The sequence below is a fragment of the Protomyctophum bolini genome, assembly GCF_963924005.1.
Source record: "Protomyctophum bolini genome assembly, chromosome: 15".
NCBI classification, from domain to species: domain Eukaryota; kingdom Metazoa; phylum Chordata; class Actinopteri; order Myctophiformes; family Myctophidae; genus Protomyctophum; species Protomyctophum bolini.
Genome location: NC_137876.1, coordinates 17,261,225 through 17,285,060, shown reverse-complemented (window position 1 = coordinate 17,285,060; position 23,836 = coordinate 17,261,225). Strand labels below are relative to the sequence as shown.

General features: G+C 43.8%; 1 protein-coding gene across 3 annotated transcripts in view; it reads left to right on the top strand.

The window, feature by feature from the left end:
- The window catches only part of maco1b (macoilin 1b), a 36,776-nt gene extending 18,667 nt beyond the window's left edge, over window positions 1-18,109 (top strand). For all 3 annotated transcript variants that reach the window (XM_080783666.1, XM_080783665.1, XM_080783664.1), the window contains exons 7-11: window positions 2,165-2,323; window positions 7,159-7,341; window positions 9,966-10,086; window positions 10,691-10,865; window positions 14,163-18,109. In XM_080783666.1, the coding sequence (XP_080639792.1) occupies window positions 2,165-2,323; window positions 7,159-7,341; window positions 9,966-10,086; window positions 10,691-10,865; window positions 14,163-14,365 (841 nt within the window). In that variant the 3' untranslated portion in view covers window positions 14,366-18,109. The remainder of the gene's footprint in view (window positions 1-2,164; window positions 2,324-7,158; window positions 7,342-9,965; window positions 10,087-10,690; window positions 10,866-14,162) is intronic.
- The last annotated feature ends 5,727 nt before the right edge of the window (window positions 18,110-23,836 follow it).

Genomic DNA, 23,836 nt, shown 5'->3' with positions numbered 1-23,836 from the left:
TGGTGTTTTAAGCACTATGTTATACTTTAGCTGTTGAAAAATAGCAGATTTACAAGCTCATAGCGCATGAACTTGTAGGTCTGCTATTTTTTTCTGGTGCAACTCCGTGTGGGGGTCCCCGAGTGGGGGGCGGGGGAGGTCCAGACACACAGGAACGCACCCAGGGTGCCGGCCCGATTCCGGCGAGCCGCCCCGCGTCCGAAACGGTTGAGAAATTACATATTTACCATGTGGGGGTCCCTCTACTGTACCCTGTACTGTACTGTACTGTACTGTACTGTACTGTACTGTACTGTACTGTACTGTCACTGTACTGTACTGGCACACTCGGACATCGCTCCGTAAGGGAGTGGTTGCACCACTCAAAAAAATCGTGAAAATGTGGCCGAAATGTTTGAATATATTCTTTCAGAGTGAACATTTTTAACTCAAATCTTTGCTGCAGGGGGATCCCTGGAACAACATATTTTCAGATGGGGCTCGGCGGGCAATTACATATATTTTTTGGGGGTCCTTGACATGAAAACGTTTGAGAGCGACTGACATAGAAACATGTTTTTTTTTTTCTTCAGAAAACTGTCAGGATTTAGAAGAAATTTGTAGAATAGTCCTCAGGTCTAAATGTGTTAACAGATCACTGTTTTAAAGCTGTTTTTGAGAGGCGCTAGTTAGCCCCTCCTATGTCCAGCTGAGTGTGTTTGTGTGTACCCCATAACGATGTTATGATTGGCTGAGCAATGTGTGTGTACTCCTTTTAGACGGTAACTCGTCTTTACTTCCCGGACCACTTTCTGTTGTTCACACATTGATCTTCCCTTCCAGCTGAGTTGTGTCAGTAGCTGCTGCCACAGAAGGGATGCTTTGTTGTGGCCCGGGTGTTAACAGGCTGTGTAGCATCAATTTGATCAAGCTGACGATGGACTGAATCTAATTGGCTGACCGTGATGCTTTCTGCACGCTGGTGCTCATAACCTACAACTAACGAGGCTAATTACTTTAGATTGCTTAGCCACTTGAGCCATTATTTTATACTTTGGCTATTCAAAAGTAGCCACTCCACAAGCTTATAACGCTTCACTTCGTGGCGCACCATGAGCTTGTAGATATGCTATTGAGAAATCGTGAAAATGTGTGCTAATCTTTGAATATATATATCTTTACGTTTTTAACAGAAACCTTTGCTCCTGGTGGAGATGGGGGTTGGTCCCACAAATACCTACCATTTTAGGGGTCCTTGACATGAACAAGTTTGAGCATCACTGATATAGAAACGGCCTCAGGTCTTAATGGGTTAAAACAACAACGAGCTCTTTTTGCGTGTCAAAAAGTCACCATTCCTTGAAGTGACTTAAAGCCTTAATAAGACGTTTCAACCAGACACTTGTCTTCTTTCTTCTCAAATGAACAAGGAGGAGTATTTGGTGTTGGAAAAAATGCAACTGGGATTAAACGGTGACCCGTAACACGGGTGCCTGCCTGTTGGCTCAGCCAGTTAGTTTTCATTAATTGAATGAATATTTTATTGATTAAATGAATTTGTTATCCAAACGACGAGTGGATAAGGCACACAGAAAAGAAAGCCTATAAGACTTGTTTCTGCTGTGGCCCATTACAGATTCAACACTCAAAACAACTGCACAAAAACAAAAACAACCAACATAAAGCATAAAGATTCCCCAAATAAATCATTAAAAAAAAAAGAAGACCTACAAGCCTACAAAAAAAAAAGACCTACAAGCTCGTAGCGCGGCACCGAGTGCCGCGCTACGAGCTTGTAGGTCTGCTATTTTTGAAAAATCGTGAAAAAGTGTCTCAAATTTGGAATGTATATTCTTTGGGGCTCCTTGCCCTGAAATAGTTTGAGAACCACTGACACAGAAACATAGGTTTTTCAGAAAACGGTCTGGATTTAGAAGACATTTTTTTAAATCGAGCTCAGGCCTAAATGGGTTAAACATTTCATACTTTGGCTTGGAAGGACTTGGGAGTAATAATGTTGACATTATCAAACTCTCATGGGGGTCTCTCCCTGGCCCAACATCCCTTTCAAATGGGGAACCGCAGCCAAATGCATGTACATTTTGGGGGGGGGGTCTTTGACATGAAAAGGTGCATCACATCCTCGTGTGTGTGTGTGTGTGTGTGTGTGTGTGTCTCTCTCCAGGCTGGAGCAGGACGTGAAGAAGCTGAAGGCGGACCTGCAGGCCAGCCGGCAGGTGGAGCAGGATCTGCGCAGTCAGATGGGCTCGCTGGGCAGCGCCGAGCGCTCCGTCCGCTCCGAGCTGGGACAGCTGCGCCAGGAGAACGAGCTCCTACAGAACAAGTGAGTGCTGGTGGTGGTGGTGGTGTCTGCATTAAGCCGGTATCGACCGGTACGGTCGGTCGCCCTCTAAAACCATCTCGCCCCTCGGTTTGTCCGCCGACCGCTCGGTCCAACGGTTCTTATGTTCTTTATTTTGTTTTACAGAGAGTATAAGGTTAGAAATAAGTTTAGGGTTAGGCATAGTTTTACTGGGGTTAAGTTTAGGTAAAGGGTTAGGTTTAAGGCATAGTTTTACTGAGGTTACGGTTAGGAATAAGGTTAGGTTTAACAGTTTAAGCATAATTTACTTGGGTTACTTTAGGAATACCAGGCCGCGCAGTTCCGCCAGGCCGTACGCCCGGGGCGAGTTGGTAAAGGGGCGAGTCGTTTGGTATTCTGCAAGCCAACTCTGTAACACAGATATTCGTATCGGCCAAACCCGTTATCCGTAACGACGATTATACAGCCGATACGTCCCGATTTCTTTAATACAAATGTCAACCTAGTCTCCCTATTTTTGGCACGTCATAGGCGAACATTTTCATAGGCGAACATAGTAGAGCTATGAGCTCAACACGTCGCATACACCAAATCTCGTCGCCAAGCTTGTGAACTTCTTCAAGAACTTCTACAAGTAGAACTTGTTGTCAAAGTTTAGTTTTTCTTTTGCCTATACTGCCCAAAATAGGGCGCCAGATTGAAGGTAGTTAGAATTTTGTTTACTGAAAGGCAATGGATTCTATGAAATATATTGAATTTGAGAGAAAAGTCAGTAATCACAGTACAACTTTTCCTCAGTTCTGAGACCGACGATTGTTTCTGTAACCGTCGTAGCTTTGTGTTGACCAGATCCTTGGACTAATGGAAGACCGTACTGTACTGTATTGGATACTACTATAAATAAGCTTGGCGTGCCATGTATATCCGGTGGCGCTGCTCTGCGGCGACACGGAGAGGAGCACAGCTGCACGTTTGTCTCTTTATGTTGTTTTTTGTTTTGTCAAGTTAATGTTACCTTTTGTTACTGTGTGACATATTGTACACTGTACCGACTGAGAGTGTATACTACGGAATGTTGACGAGAGGAATGAACCGGAGGAGGATGGAGTGGCTACTCGTAGCATGGCTAATCCTGGCCAGCAGCAACTGGGCTGTGGAGTGCCTAATATACGAGGCTGCGGGAGAACGCTTGGTGTACAGCGGGATTGAGTTGCTGCAACTACGGGAGGACAGAATACCACCATCGCCGGACCTGCTGAGCTATGTCCCCAGGGAGCTACTGCAGCAGAGGCTACTGCTGCAACCCGGACAGGCCAGGAGAAGAGGCAGGAAAGGCGGCGTCAGACAACGGGTCAGGAGAGCGGCTAAACTACCGCTACCACCCATACTGTTGTGCAACGCCCGCGCACTGAGAAGGAAAATGGATGAACTACGGACACAAACTAAGGTCAGCTTTGAGTACCGCAAGTCGGGGCTGCTAGTTTTCACGGAAACCTGGTTCAATGAGGATATACCAGATAGCCTGGTAGAAATGGAGGGTTTCACGCTAATCCGGTCTGATAGACGAGCTAGCTCCGGAAAGAAAACAGGGGGAGGACTCTGTGTATACGTCAGAGACGAATGGTGCTGTAATGTTGCGGTTAGAGACAAGATATGCAATCCCGATCTTGAACTGCTATGCATCACACTACGTCCATACTACCTGCCGAGAGAGCTTTCCAATATATTTTTGTGTGTCGTATACGTTCCACCAGATGCTAACGCCACCAGAGCAGCGAGTCGGATCGCTGACTGTGTGCATCAGCACCTACAGAACAAGCCAGACGCGACCATGCTGATTCTGGGCGACATGAACCACTGCAAACTGGAGACATTTCTGCCAGGATTCCAACAGTACGTGAAGTGTAACACAAGGAAGGACAAAGTACTAGATAAATGCTATGGTAATATTAGGGGAGCATACACAGCCAGGGCAAGGCCCCCACTCGGCACATCCGACCATAGAAATGTATGCATGTCCGACCATAACACTGTCTATCTCATGCCAACGTACCGGTCCGTATTTAAATCCAGTAAACCGGTAAAAAAGACAGTAAATATGTGGTCTAGGGACGCAACTGAGGAGCTAAAAGGATGCTTCTTATGTACGGACTGGGACATTTTCCTTGAGGATGCTAGCATTGATACAGCCACCGAGGCTATTACAGCTTATATTTCTTTCTGTGTTGAAATGATTGTGCCACAGAAAAGAATAACTAAGTTTAATAATAATAGGCCATACCTCACAAATGAAATCAAAGAATGTATACATAGGAAAAAGGTGGCCTTCAGATCAGGAGACACAGCAGCCTTAAAGGCTGCACAGAAGGAACTGAATATAAAAATGAGAGAAGCCAGAAATAAGTTTAAGGAACGAGCGGAACAAGACTTGGCCAACTCGAACACAAAAAGACTCTGGGACTCCATCAGGGAGATGACTAATATGAAGTCAGAGAGGAAGCCCATCTTTGCTCTAGATGAGAGTGCCAGAGCAAATGAGCTCAATAATTTCTTTATGCGTTTTGATTTTTGAATGTGACACTTCTCAGGGATGCTATGAGGTGATTAATGAACTGAACTATGATGTTGTTAACAGGATGGTAATAAATCAGGACACCGTCTGTAAAGTGTTTAAAACCATACAGACAGATAAAGCAACAGGGCCAGACGGAATGCATGCTTTCCTGTTGAAAACGTGTGCTGAGGAATTAGCCCCAGCATGGCACAGGCTTTTCCAGCTGTCACTAGACTCACATACAGTGCCTGAGATTTGGAGAAAATCAGTGATAGTCCCAATCCCAAAGAAAGCATGTCCACTAGAGAATAATGATTATAGGCCTGTGGCTATAACATCTAATGTAGTAAAAGCACTGGAGAGGATCCTGACAGAGGAACTCCGAAAGGAGGTAGGACCTCAGCTAGACCAGTATCAATTTGCATATTCTAAGAAACGCAGTACATGCGATGCAATATCTACAGTAGCTCATCTCACTTTGAAACACCTGGAAAGTAAGGTGGCATACGCCAGATTACTTTTTATCGACTTCAGCTCGGCTTTTAACACCATACATCCAGATATTCTGTTGCGTAAATTAGCTCAGTTAAATGTGAACCCCTTTATAATTAAATGGTATTTTTCTTTTCTCTCTAATAGACCACAGAGGGTGAGATTTAACTCGGTGCTCTCAGAGGAGACACTGAGTAGTACAGGGGTGCCTCAAGGAACAGTCAGTTCCTCTTTTCTGTTTACCTTGTATACGGACGACTGTGTCAGCTCACATCCAAATCAATTTATTATCAAGTTCTCCGATGACACTGTGTTACTAAGTCTGCTCAAGAGTGATAATAACATCCTCAGCCATACAGAGGGAGTAGACAAGTTTATAGAGTGGTGTGATCTACACCATCTGAAAATAAATGTAAACAAAACAGAGGAGGTCATAGTAGACCCCAGGTCCATAGGAGACCACAGTATAATTAGTGTCCATGACCATAACATCAAACAGGTCCCCTCATATAAATATCTGGGAGTACAGATCGATGAGGACCTGAGCTGGCACACGCATGTTACAACACTGTGTTCTAAGATACACCAACGTCTACACTTTCTCAGAAGACTTAGACTTTTTGGAGTCAGTAGAAATATCATGTTGACCTTTTACAGAGCTAGTATAGAGTCAATCCTAAGATATGGTATATCCAGCTGGTTTGGAAATCTAACTGTGAAATACAAGTCTCAAGTAAATAGGCTAGCAAACATGGCTGGGAAGATCATGGGCATGTCCACCCCACCCATCACTCCCCAGGCCATCTTTGAACAAGCAGTGGTGAGACAGGCTCGGAATATTGTATCTGACCCCTTGCATGTACTGTACACAGAGTACGAACTAATGCCATCCGGTAGGAGGTATAGAACTCCACGATGTGTATATAATAGATTCAAACACTCTTTTGTTCCCCTGTCAACTAAAATGCTCAATCAGGGATTGACGAATGCACTTTAATGACTATAGTTGCACTTTATCAAGGGAATGTGTGCAATATCTCTGTTTTGTGTATGTGGGTGTTTCATGGTGTTTTTTCTTTTCGTATGTGAACATGTCTGTTATTTGTATGCAGCTGTGACTCTGTCTCCAAGACAAATTTCTCCCAAGGGAGACAAATAAAGATAACCTTGAACCTTGAACCTTGTATAAGACTTGGTTACTTCCTGTTTGTTCATTTTGTAGCAAAACTGGGAACTTCTTGGTGTGTGTGTTCCTATCCGACTGGCGAGGAGGGAATCGTCCTCGGAATCGGGTTCTTGGAAACGCCCTCCAGCCACTGCGTTAGTTTTACTGAGGTTAGGTTTAGGTATAGTTTTACTGAGGTTAAGGTTAGGGTTAGGTTTAGGTATAGTTTACTGAGGTTAGGTTTAGGTATAGTTTTACTGAGGTTAAGGTTAGGGTTAGGTTTAGGTATAGTTTCACTGAGGTTAAGGTTAGGGTTAGGTTTAGGTATAGTTTTACTGAGGTTAAGGTTAGGGTTAGGTTTCGGTGTAGGCTGTCAATCACAGCGACTGGCCAGTCACAGCACACGCTCTACGGCACTCTGTACTCAACCTGAGGATGGAACCATGCTCGCATCCGACTGTGATAGGCACAGTCGGATCTCATTCATTTAATTCAACATGTAGTCTGAAGTAATGCCAGACAGACAGACAGACAAGTGTGACAAATCCTCCTTGCTCCTGTCATTGTCCGCTAGCTAAGTGTTTGTGTGTGTTTTGTGTGTGTGTGTGTGTGTGTGTGTGTGTGTGTGCGCACGCGCTTGCCCAGGCTCCACAATGCCGTGCAGGCCAAGCAGAAAGACAAGCAGGCGGTGGGCCAGCTGGAGAAGAGGCTGAAGGCCGAGCAGGATGCGCGCGCCAGCGCCGAGAAGCAGCTCGCAGACGAGAAGAAACGCAAGAAGCTGGAGGAGGCCACGGCGGCCAGGGCTGTGGCACTGGCTGCAGCGTCCAGGTACACTACACACTACACACTACACACATCAGTAAATATGATATTTATTCCATCCAATCAAGCATTAAAACATCGTGTTCTGAAACAGCCAGCGAGTGAAGCAAAACGGAGCCGGTGAATGCAGGCCGAGTGGAATAGTACTAATAGAGTGGCGACACACTTTGACCTCACCGCAAAGCGGGTACCTATGGGCTATAGTTCCAAACATTTGAACTATCCCATTGAGATAGAATGAGCACTTCCCCATTCCATTGTCACAGTGGGAGTCAACGCGAGTGTCGCCACTCTCTTACTATATTACGCTGAATGCCGCTCTGATTGGCCGAAATTAGCTCAGCTGTTTCAAGTCAAAGTTGCAAGTCCACAATGACTCACGGATGGACGCGTTGTGAGCTTGTAGATCTGCTATTTTTGATGCGCAAGATCGTTCTACGGAGCAGCATAGCATGTTACGTTGTCCACAATGTTTGGAGAGTGGAGACTGGAGCGGGGAGGAGGAGGAGGAATGAACCATGCAATGTTTTTCATACAACCCTAAGGGCTGTATTTTGCATGTCTTAAGTACCAGGTCTTATTACCTAACTTGAGTAAACTAAAGACCTGGAGGCGTGATCAATGCTCTTTGGCCACTCAGAATAGCCAAATGGCATTGATCACGCCTCCAGGTCTTTAGTTTACTCAAGTTAGGTAATAAGACCTGGTACTTAAGACACGCAAAATACAGTCCTAAATGTTCAACAACAAGTTACAACCACAGTTCCTTTGGTTTTTAGAAGGAGCTACAAGCTAGGAGGAGGTTATGATTACATACTAGGTTTGCTAGCTAGCAGGCTGCCAGGCTATGAAGATGATCAACTACTTAACTTCATTGCGACTATTATAACTATGATCGTGTGGCATAGCGGTTTGTTTTTTTGTTGGATAAGCATGAAGAAACATGAAATCACGGCAAGAGCTACTGTAGTTTGACTGTCACCAAACTGGATAATATTGGGCAGAGTGAGGAGGAACTCCTATACTTTACTGTACCGGACGACACGACGACACGTCTCCAATCTAACTTGTTGAACAAACTACAGTAATAAACTCACCAATAGTAAAAGTATTTACACACAGTAGTTGTCCCCATTGAGCGTATGAGCCTATGAGGCATATCGCATTATGCTTTTCCCAAAGAAAAACTGTCTTGAATGCTGCTAGTGCCACCGCCGATCCGCCGCCCACCGCACCTACACGAGTGAGGGTGACGGCAAAACCCACGTACAGTAGGCTTGTATATGATATGAAAACAATCAGCCAGGAATGGATTAGTACTGAAGTTGGCAAACTACCAACAAAACAAGCGAGCTCACAGCTGCATGCCTGCATGTCTGCTGTAGAAAAGCCAAAAAAAAATGAAAATCTTAAAAAATATTTAAAAAAATAATTGCGAATAATCGGATATCAATTAACAGTGTCGACTAGTGTTTTGCTAGTCGATTATTATGTTAATGCCCTAGTACACTACTACACACTACACACATAAAGTACTTTACACCAGGGCTGTGGCACTGGCTGCAGCGTCCAGGTACACTACACACTACACACATGAAGTACTTTACACCAGGGCTGTGGCATCCAGGTACAGTAACACTACACACATAAAGTACTTTACACCAGGGTTGTAGCATCCAGGTACACACTACACACAAGGAAGTACTTTAGACCAGTGGTTCCTAAACTTTTTCATGTCAAGGACCCTCAAATTGACATTTTTTAGCCTGGAGAGAAGATTTGTATTACCTCACAGTTCCTATCCTGCTGTTCTACCGTAGCCTGCTGGCCACTACTGGCCACTCTACCCCTGCCCCAGTACACCAAGTGTCTTTACCAAAAATAGCAGATCATAGCAGCACCTTGTGGCGCGTTGTGAGCTTGTAGATTGGCTATCTTTGCCAAATGTTTCCCCCAGAATAGGGATTAAAGTCTGTCGTCCCATTGGAAACAAATATTCTCTCCAGTTCTTCTTGTGACATAACTGTATCTTTGGGTGAATGATTTACATATTCACGTACCATCCGTTAATATGACAAATGGCCCTGTAAAGTAACAATGTGATTTGGGGGTGCCTTGGGTGAAACGGTTATTTACAGTGGTGACCTTGAGCCACAGATTGAAAACCACCGCTTCAGACAATTTGTGACTTATTTGAAACATTTTAGTTACTTGTGATGCTGGCTGAGAAAACCCAATTCCTTCTGTCTGCCTTTGCTGAATAATGGTTTCACTGTCTGATCCCTACAGCGGCCATAATTCACTGTAAGAGCTTCGGTCTCCAGAAGTTACCAAAGGCCACAACACTCCCACTAGAGTAGAACTGAAGAAATGTGTTCAATTTAGTGTAGACTAATATACGGTAAGTAGGCAGATTCAAGCCAGTCAGTCAAAGATAACTGCTAATTAATTTAACAAACGGTCTCGACTCTCAAAGCCTTTTAAAGTGCACGGGGAAGCCACACCGTTAAGCCTTAGTTTATGCTCCGTAGATGGCTTGTAGATGGCTGTCCTCTTTTGGCACGCAACTCACTTCCCGCGGTGGAGTATGAATTAAGCATTATAATGTGTCTCGTTTTGTTTGTCCTCAGAGGGGAATGCACAGAAACGCTGAGGAGGAGGATCTCCGAGTTAGAGACGGAGTGTAAGAAACTCACAATGGACATCAAGCTCAAAGAAGACCAGATCCGAGAACTGGAAATGAAAGTGCAGGTGAAGTCCTTCTCGCTGGTGGAGAATTACGTGCAGTCTGTTCACCCACGTGACTGTAGTTTGTTTCAGAGGTCATTTTTTTTTAGCAAAAACAATCATTTTGTGACTTGTATGTTCATTCTAGGCAGGCGCAACTTTGTTGCACGTAGATGTATTGCTAGTAATAAATAAAAAAAACAAGGATTATAAGGTCAACATAAAAAACTGTGACCAACTGTCAACAAACAAAATAAACATGACAACAAATGGCAATTTCAAAATTCAAAGATTATTAAGTTCTTTCACGTGCAAATAGCACTCCACTCCCGAAATTCGTTCTGACGGCCTTACTCTGACTACTACCTCCTCACTATATTTAAAATGGGGCTAGCTGCAGGAACGAGGCAGTCCTCGTACCGATCTAAAATGAAACTAATCTGAAACTAATTTAGGAAAGCCTTGTCCTCCTCACAAGGGACCGCTTGTGTCCATCTGATCTACCTGTAGATGGATGTTAGCCAGTGCCACTGCTCTGCTGGACATCTGTGATCTAACTGTCCAACCGTCTGTCTGTCTGTCTGTCTGTCTGTCTGTCTGTCTGTCTTGTCTTGAATTGTCTGTCCAGGAGCTCCATAAATATAAAGAGAACGAGAAGGACACAGAGGTGCTGATGTCAGCGCTGTCAGCCATGCAGGATAAAACGCAGCACCTGGAGAACAGCCTGAGTGCAGAGACCAGGATCAAACTGGACCTCTTCTCAGCGCTGGGCGACGCCAAGAGGCAGCTGGAGATCGCACAAGGTGAGCGACGCGTCGCGTCCCAGGCCACCCATTACCGCTATAGGCGCCGCAAGCGCACGCTATAACTTGCAAGGAAGCTTCCTTGTTTGGTAGCAGTTTTGCACCCATTTTGGTGTTAGCGTCATGTCGTGCTTTAGCTATTTAAAAATAGCAGATCTACAAGCTCATAGCGTGCCACCGAGTGGCGCGCTACAAGCCTTGTAGTTCTGCTATTTTTGAAAAATCGAAGAACGACTGACATTTTTAGACTCTGATCTCAGGTCAGAATGGGTTAATCAGACCAGTGTGTGTCCAGTGGAAACCTCGTATGAATCTGATCTCAGGTCAGAATGGGTTAACCCTTTCTGACCTGAGATCAGATTCTGAAAATGTCTTCTACATCCTGACAGTTTTTATTCTGACCTGAGATCAGATTCTGAAAATGTCTTCTATGTCAGTCGCTCTTCGATCTTTCAAAAATAGCAAGACCTACAAGCTCGTAGCGCGCCACTCGGTGGCGCGCTATGAGCTTGTAGATCTGCTTATTTTTCAATAGCTAAAGCATGACATGATGCTAACACCAAAATGGGTTAAGAATGTCTCCTGGCGGAAGGAAGCGTAGAACATGATCGTTTCCTCGAAATTTCCCCAAACCAAGAATCCTAAAACTAGGTCAAGTGGTCCCTTGGGCGTGATGTCCCATAAGACCGCGGGCGTATAAGAATGTGATCCTTACAGTACAGCCAGTTATTTTAATGGTTCATTCATTTTTAACTTCCTCTGCATGAATACAATTGCATGAGTAGACAGCTTGTGCTCCCCAGTCCCAATCCTAATCTTTACAATCTTTCTAGATAGCTGCACAGTGCACACTTCTGCACAGTGCACAATATATACAGTGCACACAGTGTACGCACGCATCTAGTCAAATACAAAGAAAAGCTCCAAAATGTCACCCATAGTTCCAATTCCAGTCCAGGCCCCTTTCTGTTCGGCACCCTCCCTCCTTTACAGAGCAGAATCTCACCATAGGCTAATTGGCTGACCCTGCTGGCTGTAAGGTCCCTACAGGACACCAGGGGTGTTTTTTTAGCTGCAATTGTTTCGCCAGGAAATAATTTTGTTCCACGAGCACATCCACGCTGAAGATGAATATTACGTTGGTGATAACGTGATTCATGCGAAATACTCGCCTTTTCCGTGTTGTTTAGTCGTCACGCTTCGTGGCGTGCACAGACCTTTTGAAACGGTCCACTCTGCAATTCTGCAGCCACTATAGTCTGTCTCTAAACAAAAGTCCAAAGCACTTACAAAGAAGCTTCTACAGTATATGACTCCGCACTTTTACAGCTACGGCCGTGCAAGTTGATATTCGTACAAGTTGATAATCATAAGAACACACAGAACTATGCCATTAACCAATTCAACCCTGGCTAATATAGGTGCCCCAGGGCTATATACTTTTTTGACCAGCTCAAAAAGATCTACTCACCCAAAAAAATAATATTATTCCATTGCTGAAAATAGTTACACATGTACCAGAGGGGGCTTTGGAATTGCTGCGCTGTTACGTACTGTATTAGACAAACGCACAACGAAATGGGAAATGGAGATGGGGGGGGGGGGGGAAATGGAATTGTGCGCTGTTGGTAGATCGCGATAATACCTGTTTGGGCACCTCTTATCTACAGTATCTACGGATGTTTTCGGCAAATGTTAACCTATCATGATGACTCATGATGGCCCCGAAAAAGGACGCTCGTGTTAGTGTCGTTTAAGGGCCTTAGTGATGATGAGATGTACACTTTCTGCCGTCTCTTGTCTTCTGCCGGCGCAGACGTTATAGCTGCTGTTATCGTATGACCCGATGTAAGCCCTGTCTCCTCACCCATGAAGTCAGCAGTGAATGTACGTCATACAGCTGGATTACTGGCTCTGACAATAATTCCCCCAGTTCCTTTAACAACCCATCAAGGCCTCAGACCTTATTCTACAAATGTCTCCTGGATCCTAACAGTTGCCTGGGGGGGGAGAAAAAAGAACCTCACGTTGCTATGTCAGTGGTGCTCAAATGTTGTTATATCAAGAACCCTCGAAAATGATATGTATTTGCCTGCCGAGGCCCATCTGAAAATGCCTTTTTTTGCTTTACAAAAAAATTATGTATTCAAAGATTCACACACGATTTTTCAGAACAGTCCCTGCACACTGCTGCGTTTTATTTTATTTTTAGCAGTGTTTTTTCGCCGGTTTTCCGAAAAACGTTCCACGGACCCCCCAGAAGCAAATATTTTAGTTAAAAATGTTCGCTCTGAAATATATTCAATGATTTGCGCCACATTTTAACGATTTTTCAAAAATAGCAGATCTACAAGCTTGTAGCGCGCCACCAATTTGTATTGGTGCAGAGTTGTGTGCTTCCCCCCCCCCCCCCCCCCCCCCCAGTTCTCTCAATGCTAATCTTCTCCAGTGATTCAGCATTATGGCAAGAGCTCCTTTCTGTAGTTGATCGCTGCCTGCTGTCCCATTTAAACGTCATCAATTTCACTCAATTCCATATTCTATTAGTGTGTGTGTGACACACACACACACGTCTGCACTGCACACGGAAGTTAACCAGTTAATTTCCCTGCCAAGGACTACATTGGACGACTTTAATTCATGAAGTGCATGAATTTTGTTGTTGTGGCAGTCTGAGCCATTTTGCGCCATCTAGTGGCGGCAGGGAAGGAGTTGCCCCTCTGTATGCTATTGCTTAGCCATAAGACACAGTGAAAATAGCACATATGCAAGCTCACGACGTGTTGCATCGTGCCATGTTGTGAGCTTGTCGATGGGCCATATGTGACCAAATTTGACTGAGGGACTGCCATTGGATTTTTTTGAATTTTAGTTTTTTCATGTCATATGAAAGCAGGGAATCATAGCTTCAAATTGACATATTGGTTGTTCAGTTTGACCCACCAGTTTTGGAGATATGGCTTATAGAGTGATGTCTTGCAGAAAACAGCGAGTTGAGAAAAACGGTCTTGAATGGTTCACTTCTGTGGTCTCTAACATTACACCTAGCTACATGTTTAAGCATTTATTTACATGTCGACACTTATTTCATTTTTAAAGAACACTCTACATTTATAATTTAGCAACTCAGAAATATCGTCAAAGTGAATGTTTTGGGAACCATTGTTCTAGTCTTGAGTAATAGAACATTCTCAGCTCACACATTTGATCTCGATGTGAGACTCATCTGCTGTGTGTGTGTGTGTGTGTGTGTGTGTGTGTCCTTGTCCTTGGGCCTGTGTGTGGTCCGCTCCGCAGGTCAAATCCTGCAGAAGGACCAGGAGATCAAAGACCTGAAGCAGAAGATAGCCGAGGTGATGGCCGTCATGCCCAGCATCTCCTACACGGCCGACAGCAGCAACATGAGCCCCGTGACGCCCCACTACTCCTCCAAGTTCATGGACACCAGTCCCTCTGGCCTGGACCCCAACGCTTCCGTCTACCAGCCCCTCAAAAAGTGACCCGCCGCCGCCGGACCCCCTCCAGCCATCCTCCAATCAAACGGTCTTTTCCGCAGTACCACCCAACCGACCGACCGACCCGCCACCTCCCAAGATCCGCTCTCGGCAAGGTCTGCGGCGGCCGAGAAGGTGGTTTTGTTTTCATTTTTTTCCCCCTCCTCCTCCTCCTCCTCCTCTTCACCAGGTCAGAAGGATGTCGTTATCGTGTGACTGTATTTGTTGTAGTTAAAACAAAAGACAAAAAAATTTCAAAGACTTTTTAAGGGACATTTACGTCAACTAGGGACCGTCGCCCCTCCCTTCGGTTTTATTTTTTATTTCTTTTCTTCTCTTCTCGTAAAGTGTCTAGTGAAACCTCACAGAATCGGGCCTTTATTTTCATCTAAAGAGCGTTACTGCTCCCCCCCCCCCCCCCCGCCCCCACACACACACACACACACACACAACCACCACACCCACCAGCACTTAACCAACAACCTGCTCTCGATGGCCTCGGGATGAATGGCGAGCTTACTTTCTTCGGTTTGGTTTCTTCTCATCAAGTTGGAACACAGAGTTCTGATTTAACTGCGAATGCGTCCCTCCTATTCTCTCCATACATCGGACGATCTGACAGATATAATACCCCCCCCCCCAATCCCGGCACCTCAAGGTAGGATGTTAATATGTGTACAATCAGAGGAATGTAGTGCATACGTTGGCACAGATTCTCGTCCTGGTGTGTTCAAGTTTTATTTGATTTTTTTTTTTTTAAATAGTCCAAAATCAGAGACCAAATTGCATCCTGCTCCTGGTCAATGGTTCGTTCTGCCTTTTTGGAAAGGGATTTGTTTTTTGTGTTCAGTTTCGCAGTAAACACCGAGATGTAAATAGAGCAGTTGGTTTTAAGTTAAATTAGCCCAGAGTTTGAGTGAGCAAATCCCAGTGGGCTCTGCCAGTTCGCCATTATAAGACAACGGCGATTCGGTTTCCCGGTCCGTACTTCCCCTCAATGACGTCCAAAAATAGTTTTAAAGTTGTGCAAAGATGTCACTTAGACAAATTAGTGTCTAATAATAATGCCTTCTCAAAGTTCTGCATAGTTTTCACTCATTGTCATGATCACAGTGCCTTGAGACAGGACTTTAATTAAGAGGATTAATGAAGACCCTACGACCCAGCCTGATCTCAGCCCTTCTCTCTGCTGAATGTCAAGCATTTTGGCCAAGCTGGAAAGGAACCATTTGGCAACGACCATTGAGATGGTTATCTAATGTCTGTATGACATTATGCCAGCTAATTGACTCTGGGCGCAGTTCAGTGCCCAGGGGCAACTTCATTCTTCTTACCACCAATGACTGAGTTTAAAGAGATGTTTTTTTTTTTTAACCCATTTACACCTTGAGGCCGATAAAAAAACCCTAACCGTTTCCTGAAAAACCTCATGTTTCTATATCAGTGGTTCTCAAACAATTTCATGTCAAGGACCCCAGAAATTGGCTGCCGGCCCCAGTCTGAAAATATGTTTTTCCAGTGACCCCCGGAAGCAAAGATTGTAGTTAAAAACGTTAACGCTAAAAACTCTGAAAGAAGATATAGTCAAAGATGTGCGCCACATTTTCACGATTTTTCAAAAAATAGCAGATCTACAAGCTTCTAGCGCGGCACTCGGTGCCGCGCTATGAGCTTGTAGATCGGCCCAGAATGGGTTTTAACCTGAGTCCTATAGTTCTAATGTGAGGAGGACGTAAGAATGCGTTAAGAGAGAGCATTGAGAAATCTCCATTACCTAGTGAATAAATGCAGAGGACGTGTGCATCGTCAACTCGATACCCCAACAGCAGCTAAAGGGGACGTATGTATACAGTGTTATTATTTACCACATTGTTGATTTCATGCAGCGCATCGCCAAGAATGTAGTTGTCGCCAAAGAGGGGAAAACAAAGCTCCAGGCTGTCGAGACGAGAGCAAGCGCTGATGGAATTCACTTTGACAGTCCCTGAAGTAACTTTATTTTCTTTTCATATATATATATATATATATATATATATATATATATATATATATATATTCTCACGTGTCCTCCCCACAATATAATGATAGGATTCAGGCTAAAAATGGGCAAAGTTGTCAAGGGTGGTCTTCAGGGGTCCCCCCCCCCCCCCCGCCAAATTAGCTAATATCGCATCAAAGTCAGTTTAACCTTTTTAAACCTTTTTATATATCGGTTATTTTCCAAAATGTATGCGGATCCGAAAAATACTATACTTTGTGGGTCCTTGATATGACAACGTTTGAGAACAGCAGTGTCCTTTCCAGCTTGTGTGTCACACACTGACTGCCCAGTAGGTGGCAGTACGTTAATGGGTGGTCTGCTCACTGCACACAGGCGTGTGAGTGAATCTCTCTGCATGGTTGTCGTTGTCCCCCCCCCCCCCCCCTGCAGCCCTCAGAAGAACACAATCTCACAACCCTCTCTGGTCAGCTCCATGTTTATTTCCTAAATCATCATGTAAAATTGCACTGTAGAAAAAAAAAAAAAAACGTTTTGAAAGAGGGGAAACAAAACTGTAAAGTTGGGACTTTTGAGTTTGCAATGTATACAAGAAGAAACGAGGCTTTGGAAATGCCAAAAAAAACAACCGAAATATTGTTCCACTCAATTCCCGCAATTTAAATGATTCTATTTATTTTTACGAAGATTTAACTCCAGTCCATGTGCCAAGAATAGAATGGTTCTTTTTTTTTATAATGGTAATAATTATGTGCAGAATGTACAGCAGATACATTGGACGCATATGTCCTTGAATATCACTTAAAGCGACAATCCGTAACCTACATGTGCTGAAATGTCTTCCACTGCGAAAGCCTGTTTGGGGCTTGACAGACAGAGATAAGAACTAGACTAGAGATCCAGTACAACTTCAATGACGAGTCATCTTATGTTTGGGTGCGCTCTGAAAATAGCAGATCTACAAGCGCACAACACGTCGCACCGCAAACGCGTTGTAAGCTTGTAGATCGGCCATTTTCAGCATGCAACCAAGCGTAAAATCTTGTATTCGAAAGACCAATGCTTCACAGCAGTTGGGTTATATAATTGTACTAACATCATCCAGATTGGCAAAACCATGCAAAAAAGAAAAAGTCTATTCACAAAAGAAAAGTTATGGATTGCAGTTTTAATTGAAGTGCGTATGAAGCAGGTAGAGAAATTGGGTCACCTGTTTGTATAGTAGACAATTTACTTAGCTGAAAGTTAAGGGACGATAGTAAATTATTTTGTGAATGTTACAGTATTTTGCATCCGTTCTGGGAAATGGGTGTTCAAAAAGCAGTCAATCCTTCCGTTTATATACGCCTCTTTCTGGTATTATTGTATTTCCCCCCCCCCCCGCAGAGCTCGAGTCTGACGCGTTCATCTTGAAATGGTCATTTTGTTTTCCGTGCTCGTGCGGTTTTCACCTACTGTATGTGGAGAAGCTTCTTTTTCCCTTTGCGCAGATCACTATGTCATTGGCTCTTGAAAATGTTGTGACAGTTACAGTTTTAGTCGGTTGGTTTTGGTCAGCTGATGTTGAAAGTATAGAAAGGTCAAAGGTGTTTTCGTTTGGGTTTTTTCTTTTTCTTTACAGTTTTCTATGCCCACGGTCACTGCTGTCTCCCCCCTTCCCCAGGTCTGACCTCCGCTGCGCTCTCTCTCTCTCTCTCTCGCTCTCTGTGAGGTTTACGAGGAATAAAACTTTTTGTTTTCTTGCAAACGTTCCTAGTCTGGTGTCTCTGCTTAATTAATTGACCGCAATTTAATGGGTGGTGTATGTGACTTGTCATATCCTGACCTCCACTAGGGGCTTAATCTAACCATAAGAAAGAAATAGAAATATTTCATGCAAATTTCTCAAAAATCCAGACAAATGATTTCAAGGGTGAGTGGTTTACCAGGCTAGTGATCATCATCATCTTACAATAAATGCAGCTACATACTAATTCCTACACAGGTTGTGTTTATAACCACGCCCCCCGGGCAAGTTAAGTCTGAGGTCAAGGTTAGGTTTTTCTTGAGGTTAGATTTAGGTATAGTTTTACTGACGTTAGGTTTAGGCTGTCAATCACAGCGACTGGCCAATCACAGCGCGTCGACTGCACAGCCCGCGTAGGCTTTGGTTTGTCGCATAAATGCAGGGAATCTCTGTACTCTGTATGTACGTCTGTAACATCATTTTGGCTGAAGTTGCTTCCACATGCTGTACGCGCAAATGTTGTTTCCGTTGTATGGGTCCTCATGTGGCTCTCATGGCTGAAACTTTGTTCACACACTGTACACGCAAATGTATGAGTCAGCTTCTTCAAATGTCCATTTTGTCTGAATCTTTGTTCACAGAATTTGCACGCAAAGGGTTTTTCACTTGGATGAGTGCTCATGTGTATCTTCAGACTTCCATTTTGACTGAATCTTTGTTTGCAGTCTTTGCAAGCAAAAGGTTTTTCCCCTGTATGAGTTATCATGTGTGCCTTCATATTTCCATTCTTACTGAATCTTTGTATACAGACTTTGCAAGCAAAGGGTTTTTCCCCTGTATGAGTGTTCATGTGTATCTTCAGACTTCCATTTAGACTGAATCTTTGTTTGCAGTCTTTGCAAGCAAAAGGTTTTTCCCCTGTATGAGTCCTCAGGTGTATCTTCAGACTTCCCTTGTCACTAGTGATGCACCGAATATTCGGCCGCAGAAAATATTCGGCAGAAAATGGCAAAAAAATGGGCCTATTCGGTTTCGGCCCGAATAGGCAGAAAATATATCACCGAATAGTGTATGCAATTAATGCATTCAAAAGAGCTGAATAAATGTTTTATGGACCCATAATAGTGATTGTTATTTAAGTTAAGTTTTGCCATAACCATTTATTTTGCCATAAATCAGGTAGCTTTAAGGTACGGCCATGACAGCAATGGTAGGAAAAATATTCGGATATTCGGTTTTCGGCCAACTGTTTCCTATATTCGGTATTCGGTTTCGGCCAAGAATTTCCCTTTCGGTGCATCCCTACTTGTCACTGAATCTTTGTTTGCAGTCTTTGCAAGCAAAAGGTTTTTCCCCTGTATGACTCCTCATGTGTTTCTTCAGACTTCCATTGTGACTGAATCTTTGTTTACAGACTTTGCAAGCAAAGGCCTTTTCCCCTGTATGAGTCCTCATGTGTGTGTTCAGACTTGCATTTAGACTGAATTTTAATTCACAGCTTGTACACGCAAAAGGTTTTTTCCCTTTTATGAGTCCTCATGTGTTTCTTCAGACATCCATTTAGACTGAATCTTAGTTCACAGATTTTACAAGCAAATGGTGTTTCTCCTGCATGTGTCCCCATGTCTTTTTCTATATCCTTTTGACCACATGCGTGGCCATTTTGTGTCTTGTGCGATTTCAGTGTGTCATTCAATGGACCTTCCTCTGTCTCCCCGTGCCAATCATCACTCTTCAGTGATGTCAGATTCGGAACAATGTGAAGAGAGGGGCTGGATATCAGTTGGTTGTGATGTTCCACTGTCCTCTAAATCATCTTGTGTTTCCATGTGTTCAGTTGAGGTGCTGGCGTCTCTGGAGGTGTCTCTATTTTCATCATTGTTGTCACCTTTCACCGCTAGGAGTGTCAATGTTGACCAAATGGCCTTCTCTGGTCTTTTAAGATGGTCGTCCTGTTCCTCTTTAATCTGTGGAGGTTCTAGTTTCACCTGGACCTCACTAGGGCTCCGCTCCTGCTGTCCATCTTTAATCTGTGGAGGTTCTAGTTTCACCTGGACCTCACTGGGGCTCCTCTCCTGCTGTTCATCTTTAATATGTGGAGGTTCTAGTTTCACCTGGACCTCACTGGGGCTCCTCTCCTGCTGTTCATCTTTAATATGTGGAGGTTCTAGTTGCAGCTGGACCTCACTGGGGGTCCTCTTCTGCTGTTCATCTTTAATATGTGGAGGTTCTAGTTGCAGCTGGACCTCACTGGGGGTCCTCTTCTGCTGTTCAGAGGAGTCCTCCACTTGACGCACTGTAAGGAGACCTAGGATGAGAGAGGAGGGAGAGAAACATGTGTTTTCTGATTGGATCAAATCAATTTACTACTTATTGATTGTAACAATTTGTTTTGTTTTTGTATTGGTTTTCACTGTGCTGATCTTGTTTGCTCAACGTGCTGCATAATTATGTGCATATATTAGTTATTATTAGACACAGAGCCTGAACTTTTTTAATGGGTGTGGCTATTGATTCAGAGACTGGAGCTAGGCTAAGGGTGTATATTACACACCGGGTATTGGAAGCAGCAATTCCCACGGACATGCATATTGTATAACACAGTCGTTCCCAAAGTGGGGTCCTTCATGGAGTTCCAGGGGGTCCCCAGCTAAATGATAGTTTGGAAACAAATGGACCCTTATGGGTCTGTAACTCAGAGTGTACAAATAAAACCATACACTCTCAGAGTTAAATTAACATTGATTTTACAATATAAATTGGGGGTCCCAGAGATTAATTAATAAAACAGCTGAATATATGGACCAATCACGTCATTCAAGATCCCGAGAGGGTTGTGCCAAGACCCGCCTCCGCCTGCCTCTGACTGGCCTGCCGGCACTGCCCGTCTTTGCTCCGGGGATACCAGACATTCCTCCAAGGTGGATAGTCTGGTGACAGTGACGCGAGGTTACTGCGTGGTGGGAAATAATTATTGCTGTGTTGGCATTGACTTGGGTAGGGTAATAATTTACTACTCTGTCCATATCCGGTTGAAGCTCGAAGTCGGCTCTAGCGAACTTCGCAACGTTTAACACGGCAACTTGCGTGTTTTAGCGAGCTCGGTGGAGTCTCGTGGCTCAAGTTCGCTAGAGACGGCGCCCCTCCGTCGTGGTCTAAAACTGTACTTTATCGACAAAAAATAATTAGTCGGCGGTTGTTAGAAAAATAGTCTTAATGATTAGACCACTACTACGCCACCGAGTTGGCTGGCAGAATTGGTTTTGTAGTTGTATTACAAGGTGAGAATGCCCTACTACTAATGCCCTACTACTTCTTATAGGTAGGGGCTCTTCACCCCTCCCTACTACTAGTAGGAGGCGGGGGGGGCAATCAGAGATGGGCGGGCGGCAGGTCTTGGCACAACCATATTAGCGTTTTGAAAGACGCAATGACATGGGCCCATCACAGTTTATCCCCTGACTGGATATTTTTGGTTACCTGGTACTGCTGGTAGTTGTAGATGTTTGTGTAGTAGGCAGAGGAGTGGGAGGGCTGGTATACGTTGTTGTAGGTGGTACCCATCATCGGCAGGTCTGCAGATAACTCTGTTTGACTCTGGCTGCCGGTAGAGAGGCTGGAGGTCAGTGACCCTGGACACAAGACATTAAGACAACACTTCATGTTCAGCAACACAAACTGTTCTACAGTCCCATTCACTTCCCATTAGATATGCTTATGTGCAGCAGTGCATGGTTCTCACACATTTTCATGTCAAGGCCCCCCAAATGTATATAACAGTATTTAGTATTTATATAAAAATCCACTGTAGACTTGTTATGAGCTACTTAATGTCAAGAAATTCCTTGCAGGTGAATTCTTTTCTAAGTATTGGAGTTTGGAAGCACTTGTTTTAGTAAAGCAACCTCCTACATTATGTGCAAATTGAAAACGGGTGGTACGCATGGGCTGTTGGGTGATATCCAACGAGCACTCCCAAACTCTGACACTGACACAAAATAACCTGCACAGAATTTCTTGACAGGAAGTAGCTCATAACATGTATAGCCTACGGTGGATTTTTATGAAACACAAACTTTACAGATTGAAAGAGGATAATTCAAGCTTTCCGTACAGCTGCAATGTTGGTGAATTTGACGTTGTTTAATACAATTAGATAGGACTTTTCTGTTTGGATGAATGGGCTTTCAATGGGAAGTTGCGCTTATGGTTAGCGCCTTGCTGGCAAGATGGCAGCGGTGTGCATAAGGTCAATTGACGTAGGTGTGTAAAAGCATTTTTAAAATCTAAAATCAGCCTAAATATAACGCCAGTATCTCATGATTTTTGTTTCTCAAGCTCTTTCACAGTTCACTGCATGGAAAGTCCTCGCAGCCTGCCATCAGCTTTGTTAATTAATTGCGTTAAAATATCTTAACGTGTGTGTTTGTGCAGACCTTGTATTTAATGTACTTTACTGTGCTTTCTTTTTCCAATCGATCTCCTTCACCAGTTTAATTGTAGTAAATGCTTGCTAAGTAAACATGGTTGTTTCACACAATACACACGATAGGCTATAAGTACCTTTTAAATCCAAAAGAATAATGGCCTAATTACCCTTTCTGCCATAACTCTGTATCGCTGTGAAAGGAGGTTGCATTTGACACACTGGCAGTCTCTCCACCTGCAGCAACAATGTCTGTGCCCCTTCGACAGTGACACGACGCTGTGGTCCCTGCATCGGGAACATGTTGGCATTCTTGGGGGCTTCTTGTCTTCTTGAGCAGGTGAGGGTCCAGGGCAGTAGTCCATCATGCTTCTGGCACTAGTATAGCCTACTATGACATAAATAGCGGAAAGTTGGTCAGTGGGTGCCCTCCCGCACCGCCCCCAACCCCCCAAACCTCCCCTCACTCCCCACTCGCCTATTAGTTTGCATTGCCTGACTGTCAAATCCAAATCCAAATAATTGCTTTTCCGGGAATCTGGCCGACCCGGCCATTGTGTCAGTGCACCCCCGGACTCGACGTGTTTACGGTCCACGCCCCTTAGAAGAACTTTCAAATCCAAATACTTGGAACAAGATTGCTATGATTATACACCAGGCCTGCTGAGGGGGTGTTGTGACAATGTTATGACAAATAGGATTGAGATGATTAAAACAGGCCATGTTGAGGTCACATGACGGCCATATGGTCACTTTGTGTACTCAACTTAACAAGAGGTTATCCTGAGGTTAATGGGTGGAGCAAGTGGACCGCATGTAGGCTATATACTCAACTCTGATTAACACGGTTTCCTCATCACAAAATGAATATAAGAATAACCTCACCTGAATAATCACCTGGTTTGTAGACCGATGTAGCCTACTATATATTAAAAAATATAATATTTAAAAAAAAGTTGTGAAAGATATGAGGTCAAAATAAGGATATTTCTACATTTTTCACATTTAGCCAAGGATTATCCTATAGTCTCTCTTAGACTGAGTCTATACATGTCCTGAAGTTCGTATCTTGCCATGACTAAATTATTCAACCTTTTGTCATTTAGCATATTTGCATAAATTATCAAATAATTAGGCTGAAACCCATAATAGCTATTATATGTTTTGCTTAACATTTATGTTTTGCTTAACATTTATTGAGAAGCATTTTACAGTCTACCGGTAATTCTGTTTTGATGTTCATAAAATAATGTCTTGTCATAATTAAAGGTATATTCAGTGATTTCACTTAATTCAAATATCACTTATTATTTTGTTTTGTTGTGA